The sequence below is a fragment of the Panthera onca genome, chromosome D4 (genome assembly GCF_046562875.1).
Source record: "Panthera onca isolate mPanOnc1 chromosome D4, mPanOnc1 haplotype 2, whole genome shotgun sequence".
Taxonomy (NCBI): Eukaryota; Metazoa; Chordata; class Mammalia; order Carnivora; family Felidae; genus Panthera; species Panthera onca.
In genome coordinates, this window is record NC_138351.1 from 33534612 (window position 1) to 33552634 (window position 18023).

Sequence of the window (18023 nt, forward strand, 5' to 3'; positions counted from 1 at the left end):
ACATTTTTAAATAAAGCATTCTTTTAATTTTTCTTTGAGCCATTACTGAGATAACCTGGCACTCAGAAGCTTTTGCTTGTGGCAGGAAGCAATTGGAATTGAAATGCTCTTTTCTGTGGGCATCAGATACCTTAATCATTTACTTTTGGTTTTGTTTGACCCCCCTGGAGTACTAGTTAAGCCTTTTGGTTAAGTTTCCTCATATATTTTTCAGGAATAAGAAGAAAATACAAAATTTCCAACCCTTATATTCAACACCTTTTAATTGTACCTTCAAATCTGTTATTATATATCTTTATCATGTGTTTGGGGTAAAGACTGGTGTCCTTACTAGATACTGAGAAGTAATTTTTGCCAAGGCTATAGGGACCACAGAGATTACCTTCAGGTGATATTTGAGAGAACATGGGGGGGGGGGGAAGAAAGGGTTCCTGCTACAGAACCTCTCAGTTTTTTCCCATCCCTTCTGCCTCCACAGGAACCCCACATATCTTTTTCAAGCACAGTGCTTGGCACAGAGATGCACTTAAGTAAAACTAGATAGGTTGATAGATGGATGTTCATTTTCTTGATTAACAATGGAAAGATTTTAACACTGGTGCGATGGCCAGGCAAATTCTGTGCTTCTGCTGTCATGAGGGGTGGTAGAAAGCTGTTGGCTGGTTCTTCTTCCATTGTTCCTATGGCTATTTCTCCTGAAATTTCAAAGGAAACCTAAGAAGCTTGCATTTTTGAGATCTAGTGCATCCTCTCACTGTGTGTCTCTCTCTTCCCTTCCCTCCTTCCCCTCCCTCTCTCTTCCTTCTCTCTCTTCTCTCTCCTCCTTTCTCTCCCCCTCTCTCACTCATGCTCCTATAACTACTCTGTTTTTATAGAACCACAATTGCTTATGCCACCCTAATTTTATCTTCTGTTCAAGGAGACTACCTTCCTTTGTTGGGAGCAGTGTGTCATTGCAGACTAAGGTGAATAAAAGTAATATAATAATAGCTAATATTTGTATAGTGACTTTTATAGTTTACCGTGTACGTTTATATATAACTATTTATCTCATTTGGTCCTTATAATCACCACCTCCCTGGTATTATGATTGTATACATTTTACAGATGATGAAGTGGCACTTCAGAGAAGTTCACAAATCATTAAAAGATATAGAGCTTTCAAGTCATCAGAGTCACAGCATGTGTGACATTTTATTTAGACTGTGCGGTTTTGGTAGTCACTTTTCCAACTTGAGACTATAGCTTAGGTTAGTTTACATAGTGTCATTATTTACCTGGATTTCCTTCTTAGTGGCATGGAAAAACTGTATAACCATTTAATTAGTCTAATTTATTACTTTGAATTTTCTGGTAACATTTTTTTTGCATCTATTTTAGCTATTTTGAACCCATACACCAGCTGTAATTGAGATTCAAAAATCCTTATTGGCAAGAATGCCATATAGTGATACTTGCTTCTCTCTGTTGAAAATGTCCCATCTGAGGTAATTTTTTAAAGTTGTTATTACCTTATAATTGAGCCAGTGATTTTCCTGCTCCTTTCCCCTGTTATAGTTCCTCTTAAATTGTTTTTTCTTTCAAGATTACTTTGAGTATTTTAGTTTCTTTGCATTTTCATATAAGTTTTAGAATCAACTTGTTAATTTCTACACACACACACACACACACACACACAGCCTGCTGTGAATGATTGAGATTTTGTTGAACCTGTAGTTCTCTCCAGATTTTACTGTTGCTACGCTGAAGGCTGAAGAGCTCCTGAAATGTAAAAGCCCAAGGCAGAGCTTCTGGGGGCAGGCTTCCAGGGACTTGCATGTTCACTAGCAACTAATGAGTTTGGATGTGACTTAGGAGGAGTCCATGTCAAGTTCCATCTTAGCAGTGGGAGGCTTCCACACCCCTCCAGCTCCACCAGTCTAATGGATGTGAACTTTGCTCTCTGCTGTTTTTGAAGTAAGTTGTTTATTATTCAGAATAGAAAGCAGGTGGTGCCTACCTGTTGAGAGTTCCCTACATGGACAGAGTGAGCATCTAAAGATGGTTCTCCTGTCTCAGTCCTCTTCACTTCCCTACCAAACAAGATCTCTGAGGTGAGCTAATGACTCAGATGGAAAAGAATTAGTTTTTCCTCAGTATCTTCTGCAGCCTGTTAGTTATACTTCTACAGGCATTTTAAATGAACAAGACCTTAAATCTGCTGGGAAACTGGTTACCACCATTTCCCACTGTATTATGTTTGTACTTAAAAATGCACAAGAAGTGAAAGTACACGTGAACAAACAGACGTGTAGAAAATTAAATACTTGTGACATTTTTATGGGTCTGCATGTGCATTTCTGCTGTTGGAGCAATTATTTCTTCATGAAGCCCCAGGGATTTGGGTTTTTCCGGGTAGAAGATTTTTACCTAGCTCTTGTAATTTTACAAAGAAAGCTTTCATTACTACAAGGCAAATTTATGTGAGTGACTTCTACTACAGAAATTTGGTAAAAGAAGAATAGTGGGTATTAATTTACTCAGATCCCTCTAGGAATTTTTATAAAATGGTACCTTGAAAAAACACAATAATAATATCTCATGGGTTATTAAATCATAGAAATTAGGGAGAAATAATAAAGTTGAGAAGGTTACTGGAGATAAATGAAATGTGCTTTTTGGCCGGTTTGCTGGATAAGTTACTTCATTTCTTCAACTCTCCAGTGTTGCTGGCTCTATATACACTATTGCGTTTGGATTTACACCCTTTATTAACATCATTATATAGATGGAGAACCCAGTCAGGGATTTTCCCAAGATGACATCTCTGCCCATGACTCACCTTGTCAGACGGTGAGTGACCCTTCTTCCAGGCATAAACACAGCTAAGCCTTTGCCAGGTCTGATCAGAGAAGATATTGCCAAAGCATAGGAATCTTCCTTCCTTCTGCCACACAGGACTCCTTCCCCCTGAGTCCTTGTTTTAGGGGTCTTATGTGAACTAACTGCTCTCTGCTCTCAAAAACCCAATGGGGAGAAAGATATTTGAGAATGCAGTGTACATTCCAGCCTCAGTACTTAAGTTAGATTCCTGTGTCAGTTTAGGTCACACCCGTTTTAGTCTCCATAACTTTACCCTTCACAGAAATGCCTTCATTGATTTTCATTTCGCTATTGTGTTCTTTTATCTCACTATATACAAGCACAATATTATGTAAGTAATATTGTTGTGATTTTTTTATAAGGCTGTTAGAAGGTTGGCTGTTGTGCCTTTAAATATTCCAGGTGATAAACTCTTTTTTATACTTTAGTATCAAGGAAAATTTGTCTATTAAAGGATGAGGAAAGATTTACCACTGTTTTCCACTAACTCTAGCGAGAATTTAACAATTCCCGTCAGTTCTGAGGCCACGGTGGCATTAACAGTTTCTGTGACTCTGTCCACAATAGAAACCATATTACCATTGTAACAGAGATTTAAAATATTGCTTATGTTCATCACAACTTTGAAATTAGAATATCAAGTTATTAGGCCTGCCACTAGATAATAGTATTTAATACATAATTAAAGAAGCAAAGATATTATACCACAAATTTACTTCTCAATATTATTTCAGTATAATTTGTTTCTTTTGTAATCTTTTCTTGTTTTATTTTATACATTTAAAAACATTATTCTGAGTAGGTGCCCACAGGCTGACAAGGTGGTAAAGGCCAGAGGTTTGTGACACCAAACACTCCATTCTCAAATAGCCTTCCTGGCATGTGTGCAAGAGTGCCTCCTGGCTCCTTCGGACTTGGTTCAGATGTTCCCTGTAGTGAAACCTGTGAATGTCCCTTCCTGCCCTCATCTGGGCATTCTCAATACTTTGCATTTTGGTGAGCTATGTCTGTCTTCCCTACTAGCCTGTGAGCTATTTGAGAGAAGGGACTCTCTCTTTCTTGTACTTTAATCTTTAGCACCTAGCAAGGTGCCTTACTTATAACAAGCACTCAGTAACTGCTTATTTAAATGCCACTTTCTTTTTTTTTTTCTACTCCATGTCCATCCTTGCATTGCTTTTCCTCTTTGCATTGCTTGCCAACTGGTTCTTGACTCTTTGGCTCAGGATTTACTACTATAGTGTACTCATCAGGTAGGCAGTGATGATTTCTTTCATTGTGTTTTATCAACACTAGCGTTAAATTTTTTGAGTTAGCCTATTCGATGTTGGAATGCCTTTGATGAACCAGGCCAGGCATTAGAAACATCTTTTTCTCCTTATTTGGGTTGTGATCATTGATAGTTAGCCATCTTTTCTTTCAAGTGTGGCCATTTATTTAAACATCAGTAGAGTCACAGAAAAGTTAGAGAGCTATGTGATAAGGGCCTGTTTCCTTTCTAAGCCCACTCCTGAGGGCAACACAGTATCGGGGGAGAAAACACTTCAACATCCTATTATTTGTGCTGCCCCTTAGAGGTGACTTAGTATGATGGAGAGGACAGGTATAGCAATGAATAGAAAAAGATTTGTTGAGGGGTTTTGTTTTTGTTTTGATGTTGTTTTTTGTTGTTGTTGTTGTTGTTATTGATGTTTTTTAAATAGAACCCCAAACCTGAGAACAAAATCTATTCATTTTACTGAAGCATGTAAGCATGTCTTAGGAATCAGTAGTGGTTAATAAGAACAAAATAAAGGTGCCTTTTTTGTTATGTCACATTTGGCATAAATATAGGGAGATATAAAAAAGTCAGATGAAATTTTATAACTAAATTTGTGTATCATTCTACTTTACAAATCATTTCCTGAGGCCCTTCTTTCATCTTATTTAACTGAAAGATAAATGATGAGGGTAGTCTTTTCTTACTAAATAATTTGGCTTCAGCTTTTTTTGAGCATCTCAGTTAAGTAGACCTGACTATGGATTGGTTGTCATTTAAAGAACTTAGAAACTTACAAAAACTCTTATATTTTATTACATTTAGTGTTTTCAATAATTAAAGAAATATGTAATGGAAAGTACAGGGAAGTACATAAAGAGGCAAATAAACAAAATCCCCCTACCTAGAGTTATATCTGCTAGCAGGTTAGTATATTTTTTCTTACTGTTCTTTTTTCTTAGTTGTGTGTGTGTGAGACAAACCATCACAAAATGTAGTGACTTAAAACAATGATAGTTCTTCAGCTGGAAATTCTGTAGGTCACAAATTTTGGCTGACCTCAGGGGGGTGGTTCTTCTGTTCCAGGCTGATTGCCTCATTCATCTGTGGTCAGCTACAGAACAGCTTGCCTTTTCCTAGCTGGGTTCATGTCTAGCACCTGAGCTCTGGTCCATGTGATCTCTCATCTTCCAGTAGGATAACTTGAGTTTGTTCACATGACAATCTAGAGCCCCTAGAAAGAAACCTCAGAAGTGTGCAAGGCTTTTTGAGCAAAGGCTTTAAATTGGCATTCCATTACTTCAGCTGTATTCTTTTGGCTGAGGCAGGCTAAGCCACAAGGTGAGCCCAGATTTGAAGGGTGGGGAAATAATGTCCAGTCCCTGAAAGGAAGAGCTGCAAGGTCACATTGCAAAGGATGTGAAAACAGGAAGGAATGAAGATGTATGGACATTTTTGCATCTTACCACAGTGTGTCTGTGTCATGTGTACGTGGAGAAAAATGGACAGCATGTCATTATACATTATACATTTTTCATCTCCATATAGGCTTCAAATCCAAGTTACAGATTCAACTCTGTGTATACTGGGGAGTATACTGAATATACTGGGGTGGTTAAATGGTTTCTTAGCTGAGAAGTATCTCAACGGGTGTGTAGAATAGAGGAGGTGCTCAATAAATCAGAAAAGAAAGCAAAAGAAAATGTAACTTCTTTAGGCAACTGTTTGAATTCCATTGGGTCCACCCATGGTAGGTTTTATTTATACTCTGATTTCTGTCTGTGTATCTTCTTCTCCTGGTTGATGATACCAAGGCACTCACTATAGGAGAGCGCCTGCCTCTGAGCCCTCTCACTATCTCTCACTATAGTGAGATAGTAGCCTCTCACTATCTCTGAGATCTTGGAAGAGTCCCTTGACTGTGTACCTCAGTTACTTCATCTATTTAATGAAAATAACAACTACCTCACAGAGTTGTTGGGAGAATTTAATTAACTAAGGTATATGGACATGTATTGGTAACTCCACCTATATAATTGTGTCCCAGGAACTCTCTGATGCTTTCATGGAATGTCTATGACATTTCTTGCTTAACATTTTTTTCACATCCCCAGCATTTCAAACTGGCTCTAGCTTTCTTTAAAAGAAACTGTGCTTCTTTTTTCCTTAAACAACTGTTTGTTCATTTCTGCTTAGTGCATTTTGAAGGAAATTTAACTTTCTCAGCCTTAGCCTGTGTACTAATCTTTAAAATACGATAGCCATTTCTATAATCTGATAGAGCCTCCCTGTTAACATCAATAGATCCTTAGGCTTTTCTGACAGGAAATATTTTTGAGAATGTATAATCAGTTATGGGGAATTCTTGTCAATAAATTTTCTGTACAAAAATAAATCAGAAAAAAAAAAAAAAAAAAAAAGAAAAAAAAAAAAAGGGGCGCCTGGGTGGCGCAGTCGGTTAAGCGTCCGACTTCAGCCAGGTCACGATCTCGCGGTCCGTGAGTTCGAGCCCCGCGTCGGGCTCTGGGCTGATGGCTCGGAGCCTGGAGCCTGTTTCCGATTCTGTGTCTCCCTCTCTCTCTGCCCCTCCCCCGTTCATGCTCTGTCTCTCTCTCTCCCAAAAATAAATAAAAAACGTTGAAAAAAAAAAATAAATCAGAAATCCTATCACAATAGCATTATGGAAAAAATCTGTTTTCCTTACTACTCCCTACAAAATGGTCATGCTTGAAGCTCATGGAAATTTTTACTTGGGTGAAGGCTATGTATTTAATTTGTGTGCTGGCCATCTTTCCAACCAGCCAGTTTGCATAAATTTCAGGTCCTAAGTAGGAAGAAGGTGGTTGTGTGTAGAGTCAACTTTTTCTCTATCAAGTCTGTATCACTTTTATTTTCCCATGACTGGCCACTTCCACTTTCCAGACCCTGTGAATTTCACCATAAACTTTCTTTATTCCCTCCCCCTACTCATATACATGCCTATGCACTCCAAGAAAGAGGAACATCTTCCTGAAATTCCCCTTTGTTTCTCTTTTCCCTTTTCTGGACCATGAATTATTAGAATTAGTCCACTCCTATTATGAAAATGTGTCTGTAACCATCCTTACAGTTCGTTCATTTGTCTTTAAAAACTCATTCATTCACTTGTTCATTCATTCATCATTCATCCAGCAGTAACAGTGTTGTACATACTGCGGTGGGTGCTGTGGAACAAAAGACATGTAGGCCTAGCGCTGATGCATGGATTTTGCCCTGCTGTAGGAGGAACAGTCCAAGAAGGTGTCATTTGGGCAGGACTTGAAGACAGTTGGGAGTAGGGGGTGGAGGCCACCTTACACGCCTTCCCTGCTAAGGACCATATAGCTTTGTGCCCATGTTTGACAAGAGTTAGAATCAGAAGTGGATGAGGTAAAGAGCAGAACAGTGATGGGACTGGATTCAGCCACTTGTGTGAAATAAGGGTGCTGCACAGTCATACATGCCAAGTACTGAGGGACAGCAGAGAAGAGTGGCTGATTAACCTGGGCTAGGGTCTTATGTATGTTCTCCACTTAACAAAAATAAAACCAGTTAACAGTAGCTAAGAACCAATTGCCTGTGAATCTAGGTAGTTTATGTACTTTATCCTGTTTTTGTAGCAAACCTTTAATGTAAATATTATCCCTCCTACAGATGAACAAACTGAGGCTGATAAAGGTTCAAGATCCCAAGATCACACAGCTAGTAAGTAGCAGAGCTTAGAATTCAAATCCAAATCATTGTTTCCTTAGAGGGTTAATTCCAATTTTAATAAGATATGCACACAGGAACTAATATCATAGTAAAATATAGTACTTGCAATCCTGACCATGAGTGTTTTTAAGTCAGTTTGACAGAGAGATCACAACATCTACAAAAATTGTTGCCAGCATGAAGTCACTAAGGGCCACTGTGGATGGCCACACAGGCTGTCATGTCGCCCCCTACACTTAGCTGAAGCCTATATAGTCCTTAGGAGCATTTGTGGGCCCAGTTTTGGAGTTATGTAACTGCAAACTGCTTTCACTCGTGTTCGTTACTATCTACATCTAAGTCGTTCTTCTTACTTTGAGAAGTTAGATATATTTAAAGGGGTTGGGTGGAGAATGAAACAGGAAACTAGGTAATTATTTTGGTGTCTGTCACATACTTTGGCCTAGCTATTAATGATGTCTGCTTCAAGCGTAGTGCACTTAAATCACTCTAGCCTTCTTACTGTTGTCTTTTGTCAAGATGTTTACACATCTACCTAACTACATCAAAAGGCAAAGAAAATTTCCCCATCCAACCCAACAGTCACTGGGGAATGGTATCAAGGAGAAAAATACCCTTTTATTTTGTTAGGCATGTGAGAAACTAGATGGCAGAGCTCACTCTACAAGTAGGAGGCTGTAGGGACACACTTGTTGGGAGGGAGTCACCCCTCCATCCAAATCATGAGCACCTTTGTCCTCAGTGCCTTACTCCAGGCGCTTATCTTCCACCTGGCCTATTGTGATAGGCTCCCCACTCACCTTCTCCACCTATAGCCATACAGACCTAGATCATTTCTCTTCTATTCATTCCACCTCTCAGTAGCTTCCTTAGGCCCACAGGATAATGTCCTGACTCCTTACGATGGCAAAGGAACTTCCCTCCTTCCTTCTTCCCCTCATAGCCCCTGACCTATGCCCTTGACCATTTCTGCAGTCTTCTGCCTTCCCTCCTCCCCTGCCACACAAGAGCAGAATGTGGGGAGAGTGAGAGCCTCTTACTTAACAGGCGCCAAGTGCCAGCAATTAAGTGTGGAGGGAGTGTGAGAGCAGCGGTAATCGGCATATCACTACCATCATAGTAAAGATCGGATCAGGAACAACTCGTCAGTGGTGCTAAACCTGAGCGGATGTGTACAGGAACAGGATGTTTGTATGGCATTCAAGTTTCTCCCACAGATTGCTGATTAGTTGCAAAGGAAAAATAGTGATTGTAACATGGAGGAATTGGACTACAGTTTGTTTAGGATCAAAATTAACATCACCATTGAGAGGCAGACAGGCATCATGTTCTGCCAGATGTGATATCTTGAGAAGAATACAACATTATGTGTGTGGTGTTCTGGCCAGGAATGTATAACTTTAATCCAATCACGAGGAAACATCAGGTAAATGCTCTATTAAAAAAGGGAGAAGGGGAACTGTGTCCTTCAGAAGTATCACTCACGATCATAAAAGACCAAGAATGGCTGTGAAAATGTTCCAGATTAACATAGCAGAACATAGCAGTCAAATGTTCCAGATTAACAGAGGCTAAAGAGAAGCAGCAGTACCTGACTCCCCAGGACCCTGTGCTGGAGAGCAGGGGCAGGGCGGGGGTAGGGGTGGTGTTGAAGATCATTATTGGCTCAGTTGACAAAATCAGAACATAAGTTGCATCCATGTTACATTTACTAAAGTTACTAACTCTGTTGTGGTTATGTGAAGGCAAATCGCTGTGCTTAAAAAATACACAACTGACATATTTAGGAGTAAAAGGCCTGTGATGGTGTGTGTGTGTGTGTGTGTGCGTGTGTGTGTATTGATATATATGTGTGTCAGTTGTGTATTTTCTAAACATAGGAATTACATATGTAAACATTGTGTGTGTAAATACACACATATATAAAATAGAGTCAGAATATGCAAAAAAACAGAAATGGTAAAATGTTAAAAATATCAATAGGTAACAATAGGTGAATCTGGGTAAAAGGGTCAAGAGTATATGGGTGTTTTTGTACTACTCATATGCTTGTAACTTTTAAGTTTGAAATTATTCCCCAATAAAAAGTTTAAAAATTAAAAATATATATCATAACCATGTGAATTATTTTTTTCTAAATAAATATCTTTTCTTTTCTGTTCCTACCTTTTCCCTTTCTCCTGTTTCTTTTCTCTCATCTTTGTGTACCTCTTCTGTTAGAAGTCCAAGGCTGGCGAGAAGGGCATCTCTGTGGGGCAGACGGTCATCACGAAGCATCGGAACACCCGGTATTACAGCTGCAGAGTGATCGCTGTGACATCGCAGACCTTCTATGAGGTTGTGTTTGATGATGGCTCCTTCAGCAGAGACACATTCCCTGAGGATATAGTGGTGAGTAAATTCCTGGGGGATCTGCTCCCCAGTTTACTTTTTGTATAACTAAACTAGCTGAACCTTTTAGCAATCTTTCTTTCGGCTTTTGGAGTAACTCATTTCACTTAATATTCAACTCAGGTGTGCTTTTTGGCACTGACAAGAATTGTTTTCCAGGAGGTTCCTAGTGTTTTTCATTCTAAGTAGTAGCCATGTGTACTTTGACTCATCTTCCCAAATTCCTTTAAGTAAGTGAGAAGTGTATGTGGCTAGGAAACATCAAATGCAAATTCACCTATTCTTTTCTGTTACAGAGCATTAGCATATTTGAATTCCTTTACTACCTCTTTTTCTTTATGCTTAACTGGAAATATGGCTTTTATTAATCTGACCTGACAGTGACATCTGTGATCCAACAGAAACATCTGTGGATGTTTCATATTGGAATAACAAAAGTCACTTAGGAAAAAGACTGAATTTTACTGAGCTTCTTAACTGGTCTGATACAGGATGAGTAGGTGTGTGCATATGCGTGTCTGTCTGTCTTCTCCTTCCTCTGTCTCCTCAGTAAACACCTCGGGATTTAGAGGAACTCGTGAATGTGTCTCATGGGCTTTCTTTTTAATAGCATGTTTCATGAGAAGAATACTTTCCACAAAAGGTTTTTTGAAACTGAGCTCAAATCACATACTTGAGACCAGGGTTAGTCCAGTGGTCATCTTGTTATCCTTTCTATATTTAAGAGAAATGTTATTTTGGGGGAGCCGGGCCTCAATAATGTAGTTGTAACTTCTGCTTGATGCTTTGCTCTTGTTTTTACTTGGAAGGGCATTTTTTTAATGATTCTTTAATGATTATGCATTATATGTGCAATTGATAATTGAACGTTACCATAGGAGATTGCTCATTAATATTTTCAGAATCTTGGTCTCCTGGGGCAAAAGTAACATTGATTCAATTAGCTTTGTTGTGTTTACTTCTCTGTACCATTAAGAGGGGCAAATATGGGGGCGCCTGGGTGGCTCAGTCGGTTGAGCGGCCGGCTTCGGCTCGGGTCACGATCTCGCGGTCTGTGAGTTCGAGCCCCGCGTGGGGCTCTGTGCTGACAGCTCGGAGCCTGGAGCCTGTTTCCAATTCTGTGTCTCCCTCTTTCTGACCCTCCCCCGTTCATGCTCTGTCTCTCTCTGTCTAAAAAATAAATAAACGTTAAAAAAAAATTAAAAAAAAAAAAGAGGGGCAAATATGTAAACAAAGTGACCTTATTTGAAAGATTTTAAAGCAAATGAATTTAGACAAAAAAAATCCCAGGACTTGATTATACACCAAAAGGGTGAATTGTGTTTCTTTGCAGAATTCTACCTAGAGCTTCACTTTACTGCATTGCTGTTGCCATTCATAACCAGTAGCCCTTAGGTAACACATTCTCCTTGTTAGAATTAGTTATGTCTTGAAGCACTCAATCCACAGTTACTGAGTGCCTGCTGTGTGCCAACGCTGGGTGCTGGGAAAGATAATGAGAATGTGTGATTCCTGCTCAGTCTAGAGGAAGGCAGGCTGGTAAATGGGTGCTTTCTATACCATGTGAGAAATGTAATAAATGAACCAAAAGCAACTTACTACCTGTTGAGTCTGGAAGAATGAGTAAGAGACTTGACAGGGTTAGTAAGGAGCTGACACCAACATGTACCACAGGCCAGGATCACTTTAAGAATGTGTTGTGCTTGAACTGATTTCATCCTCACAACTCTACATACTGGGCACTACTATTGTTTACATTTTTCTGCTGAGGGAACTAAGGCACAAAGAGGTAAATAACTTCCCCATGGTCACACATAGCTAATAACAAGGTCACACATAGCTAATAATACCAGAAAAGGTATTCAATCTCAGAGTCTGGCTCCAGAGCCGCTGTTCCTAACCCCTGGGAAGAAAGGAGAGGAAGGGATGTGCAAGGGCAAGAAAGGCACAGAAGATGCAGGAGACGGAGGCCTTGGCCTGTCCAGGTTACATTCTCACTTCAGAATTAGCTTTCTTTTGTGCAGACTGTGACCATTGAGCTGGTAGAGTCCAGGAGACTTTGCAGGGTGGGATGGAAGATTTCTGAGTACCAATCCCCAGCCTGAGCAAGTAGTTAGGTCTTTATCCATGATAGTGTTTAATGAATCCTAAATTCCCTTTCACTTACAAAGTCTCCATATACCCAACGTGTTCTAAGCTTTCCTAAAATGTCTTTAGCTTGTAAAATGTCTGTGATCCTGGAAGTTTTTTGAAATTCTAAAAGTCTCTCCTTTTACACCTTCTGTTTCCTCTCTCTGTGAACAAAGATGATCTTAAGTATATGTGGGTGCCGTGAGAAGAACAGGATTGTTCAGGACCACCTTGGCATTTAAGTCAATGAGAATGAAGAAACAACATTCTTTACAGCTTGATTAGCTGTCACTTAGCATATTTGATAAGAATTGAGGTTGAGCAGCAGTGTGTGTGTGTGTGTGTGTGTGTGTGTGTGTGTGTGTGGTCACAACTATAGCCTTGGAGGGAGGGGCTAGCATCTGCCTCTGCCTCAGTTGGTGTGAAAAGATACTTTCTGCAGGAAGAAATCAGTTATAATCATCTGCTATTATATAATCTTTTGAGTTTTTACAAGATATGAAAAAGTATAGGGGCACCTGGGTGGCCCAGTGGGTTGAACGTCTGACTCCTGATTTTGGCTCAGGTCATGATCTCATGGTTTTTGGGTTCAAGTCCCGCATCAGGCTCTGTGTTGACAGTGCTGAGCCCACTTGGAATTCTCTCTCTCTACTCCTCCTGTGCTCTCTCTCTCTCTCAAAAATAAACTTAAAAAATGTATATTGCCCTTGTAAAAAAAATTCATAGGATTGTTCAAGACCACCTTGGTCTTCTCTCCTTCACCCTCAATACTCTACCCCACCCCATCCCATCTCTTACATTTTTGATTACTTGTTCCAGACTTCTTATATAAGTAGGAATACTTCAGTCATGTTTTATTTTCAAATATCACATACTTTCTAATAGTATCACCATTTGTTGGCTGCTGAGACCTATTTATCTTGGTGAGGAAGAGACATTCTAGCTTGACTTTTTTGGTGGCTCTGTAGGGAAGAATTTTTTTCCATTGTAATGCTGTGTTAGTCAGGGCTCTTCAGAGAAACAGCACCAGTAGGGTTTTTGTGTTTGTATTTAATATAATAAATATATTAAAAGTGTGTAATATACATATTAAAAGTGTATACATGTGTATATATATATATCTTACAAGTGTATATATATTACAAGTGCATATATATTAAAATTGTGTATGTGTGTGTATATATGTATATATATGTCATATATATATGACTTTTTAATGTTTATTTATTTATTTTGAGAGAAAGAGTGTGAAAGGGGGAGGGGCAGAGAGAGAGGGAGACAAAGGATCCGAAGCAGGCCCCTCACTGACAGCAGAGAGCCTTATGCAGGGTTTGAATCCACGAATTGTAAGATCATGACCTGAGCTGAAGTCGGATGCTTAACCAACTGAGCCACCCAGGTGCCCCTATGTGACATTTTTATAAAGAATGGGCTTCCATGATTATGGAGGCTGAGAGGTCCCAAGATCTGCAGTTGGTATGCTGGAGACCCAGGAGGGGCAATGGTTTCATTCCGGGTCCAAATCTAAAGGCCTACGAACCAGGAGAGACGGTGGTGTAGTTTTAGTTTGGAAACTTGCAGGGTTGAGAAGAGCTGATTTTCATTCCAAGTCTGAAGGCAGGAAAAGCCAAGTTCCAGCTCCAAGCCACTCAGGCAGAGGAACTCCCCCTTATTTGGGGGGAGGGTCAGCCTCTTCTGTTCAGCCCTTGATTGATTGGATGAGGCCCACCCGAACTAGGGAGGGTAGTCTGCTTTACTCAGTCTATCAGTTCAGAGATTAAAACAATCCAAAAACACTTTCACAAACTCACCCTGAATAATGTTTGACCAAATATGTGAGTACTTGGTGGCCAAGTCAAGTTGATACATAAAATTAACCAGAACCTATATTTTCCTGTGTCATTTTAGAAGACTCTTTCTTCATCTTGTCACATGAGAAGCTCTGATTCTACCTCAAGGTGTAGTTTTCTTTTCCATAAAGCAGCCACATTGTTTTGGGTGGCTTGTAGCAGTCTATAGATCCACTCCAGGAGCCACATACTTTGTCCTGGTCATCATCTAGGCTTCCAAAAGCCAAGTCATGGATTTTGTAAGGCAAATTTTTAAAATTTAAAGGATTATCAAGGATTGGTTGGGGTCTGAGTTTCTCACTAAAGTTAACGAAAGCTACATGATTAAATGCCTTTGTATGTAGTATGTCAACTAGACCAGTTTGAGATGGGGAACTTGATGTTATGTTTTAAGACATAATGTGTGTGCATAATTAAGTATATTATAAATATATTCACATATAAATTGTATTTATTCCTGTATGTGATGCTGTGTAAACATGCTCACATCGCCATTTTTTAGGCCATTAGTTGCTGCAGCTGCAGTTATCCCACTACCACGTATGATCTCCACCTACACCAGAGGTGTCTTCTGGGATAGTCCTAGGATGCCTGACACCCCAATGGGAAGTCTCATCAGGAGATAAGAAGAAGAGAGTCAGCTGTGTTTCTGTCTCCGTGTCTTATAGATGGTGGTAGAACTATTATTTGGTGGAAATTAGAGAAATTTTGTTTTCATTAGCTGATACACCTGTGGCATCTGACACTAAGGTGGAAAATGATTTTTATTCTCTTTGTACCTCTAATCCACACAATGTGCTTATCAGGGGTGAGTGCCTCTGGGAAGGCTCTTTTCATCAAGTGCAATATGACATCAGTGTCACTGGCTAGTGAAGAAGTAGCTTCTCTGAGCTGTGGGTGCTTACTACCTAGAATGGGCACAGCGCAATTCCAATTTTTTAACTGTGAAAATAGCATTGAGAATATCACATTTAATTATTCTAAGCTGTTTATTTATGTACAAAGTAGATGCAACCCCTTTTGCAGCCTAAGGCTTTAGCAAAAGTTGCATTCCTTAGTTGTAGAATCATTGATTATGAATCATTTTATAAACACAACAGAAGAGAAACTTCTAATGCAGTCTGGTCTATCCATGTTTAAAAATAAACTTACCAGGCATGAAAATGACTATGTTAGGATTATGTAGCTAGAAGGTATTTGGAGGAGTAGGGAGAAATATTCTTTGTACTACCAGGAAATTTCTTTCCATACCTAGGTACTTTATTTCCATGATAGCTGGAAAAATGTCCAAAATTTTTTCTCTCAACAATACACCTGCAGAATGTGTGTATCAGCCCAGTTAAACTCAGCATGCAATCTGTAGCCGTCAAGGAAAGTAATAAAAGATGTATTGCTACATGCCTCCGTCTGTCAGTCTGTGAAATTGCAACACACTTCCTGATGAATTTTTTTGTCTCCTCCTATTTTGATGGGAATGAAAGTTGCCCACCTGAGAGAATGCAACAAGCACAGTGATTCCAGGGCCTCCTTTTAGCTGCTGCTGCAACCTGGGCTCTTCTCGAATGTCTGTGCTGACACCAGAGTGATGGTTGCTTCCTTTCCTCTGAACTTAGAGCTCATTTCCGGAGAGGAGGACAGTGCGGTGAGGCCTGGATGGCTCTAGGACGTGCACTTAACATTCACCACTGGGTGTGAGAAGAGAAACAGGACCATTTAGAAATTTGACAGCAAGAGTCCATCACTGAAATTTCCATGAGGACTTGCTAGATTTTTCAGCCTCTGTTGAAATGTGAAAGAAGCACAGGAACTATAGTCTTCAGGATTCTAGGGACGGATCGTCATGGATTCTAAGGATGGATTGTCATGGCCTTCAGTGTTTCTGGGAGGTGTCATGCAGACTGAAGTTCTTAGGGCTAATTTTTTTCTCAGGACTAGGCAAATTGCTTCAACTTTCACACCTCAGTTTTTTCCCCACTAAGAAGGGAATAATAATTTCTACCTTTCTAGGATTACTGAAAGAACTAAGTGAGCTAATTGCCTGATACAGAGTTGGCACACAATGTAATATTTTATATTAATGTCAGTCTGTGGAACTTTTTTCCTCCCCATCTCATTTATGCTGCCCTTTTCTGGTCTTGATGAAATTTGTCTAGAAAGTATTTTAGAGGAACAGAATTCTGTCCTACTTGTTAGTTAAATGGGCACCTGTACATATGATATTTCACTGAATCAGTTTATCATTTCTACCTGCTGCATATAAAATAGTCCTAGCATCTTCAGACTTTATAATAAAGGACCTAATTCTCTACACTTACGCTTGTATTTTTCTGGGTTTTAAAGTGTTATTTCAGTGGCTTTTCATAACAAACCCTGTTCCAAAGTAAGTTCATGTTCATTTCACAGATGTGATACTTGCCAAGTCACAAAAAAGCTTTGAAAAGCTCTATCCCAGCATTCCGAGCTAGGTGGTGACACAGGTCCAGGATGTGGGTCAGCCCCTACCTTTTAGGGCTATTGCCTCCATGATTTGGGGCACCTTTTTGGAAGTCTGCTCTCCGTGACTTAGTATAGCTGTGGTAGAAGACCTTGTGCCTCCTTTGATGGATACGGTGTGGAAGCTGCTGTTCAGCATCCCCTAGGGCCCCACTTGGCAAGTGTGGGTGTAGGGGTGACTCTGAATGTTCCAGAGGCAAAAGAAAATATTTGAGGGGTGTTGATAAACTTCTTAGTTGTTCCCAGAAACATTATATGCTATGGGATCCTGGAAAGCATCTTCAAATTCTTATTGACTCCTAGATTTTGAGGTTCTCTAGATTTTCAAGTCGGGTGGAGACTTCACCCCATCCCATACCATCTAGGTTATGTTTGCTCTAGATCGATGCCCCTAACCTCCCACTTCCCTTGCCAGTCTTGGTTTTCCTAGAATCAATGGACATTTGCCAGAGAAAGCTCTGGGGACTTTTGTTGGTCTAGGATTCTTCAGGTATGGCCCAAGTGGTATTTAACTGCTTAGTAGTGGTGCCCATGGTTCTCTTTCTTGACTGTGGAGCTGAGAGTCTATGAGGTGAAAGCTTTGACCAATTCCCATTAACCTGTATTCCCTTGGGAAGCCTTTTATACTCGTAAAAGAATAACTGTTATTACTTTGATTTTAATCAACATTTGATTTAAAGTTTAAATTCAAATTCAGTTGACAAAGTTTATTTTATTTATAAATTTAATAATTTTTGCATGAAAAATAAGTGCAAACTCATTAGTTCCTTGATCATCATTTATATAATGCATAAATTTGACAGATCAAATCCTAACCATTTTAAATTTAAGTAACCAAATTTCCTTGGACATCTTTAATGTAATGGTAGATACATTTAATATATATTATTAAATTATATATATATTTAATATATTAAATATATATTATTAATATATATTATTCTTACAAATGTTGTAATTTTTCTAAGCCTCTCGTGTCCATAACGTATAAATCAGGCACTAGTTTAGTAGTTAACATTCTCTGAATTACTTCAGAAATCTTCAAAAAACAACACATAAAGCAGTTCAGTATTTACAAAATACACTACTGCACCTTTATAAACACAATTTACAATGGAGAGACTGTGTTAGAACACAGTTTAATCAATATATAGTAAATAGAATCTACAACTGAGGGGGACTATTACTCTGTTGGCTAGGAGTTTATTTAGAAAAAATGAAGAATTTCAAGGCCATTTAGAGGAATAGAGTCTAGTCGTACCTATGAAGACTAAACCCACAGTTCCTTTCACCTGTTCATAAGCTCG

General features: G+C 39.3%; 1 protein-coding gene across 15 annotated transcripts in view; it reads left to right on the forward strand.

The window, feature by feature from the left end:
* KDM4C (lysine demethylase 4C) overlaps positions 1-18023 on the forward strand; it is a 435403-nt gene that overhangs the window by 383163 nt on the left and 34217 nt on the right. For 14 of the 15 annotated variants that reach the window (XM_078436862.2, XM_078436853.2, XM_078436848.2 and 11 more), the window contains 2 exons: positions 7793-7843; positions 10073-10243. In XM_078436862.2, coding sequence (XP_078292988.1) covers positions 7793-7843; positions 10073-10243 — 222 coding nt within the window. The remainder of the gene's footprint in view (positions 1-7792; positions 7844-10072; positions 10244-18023) is intronic. The other variant, XM_078436852.2, reaches the window with a different exon arrangement.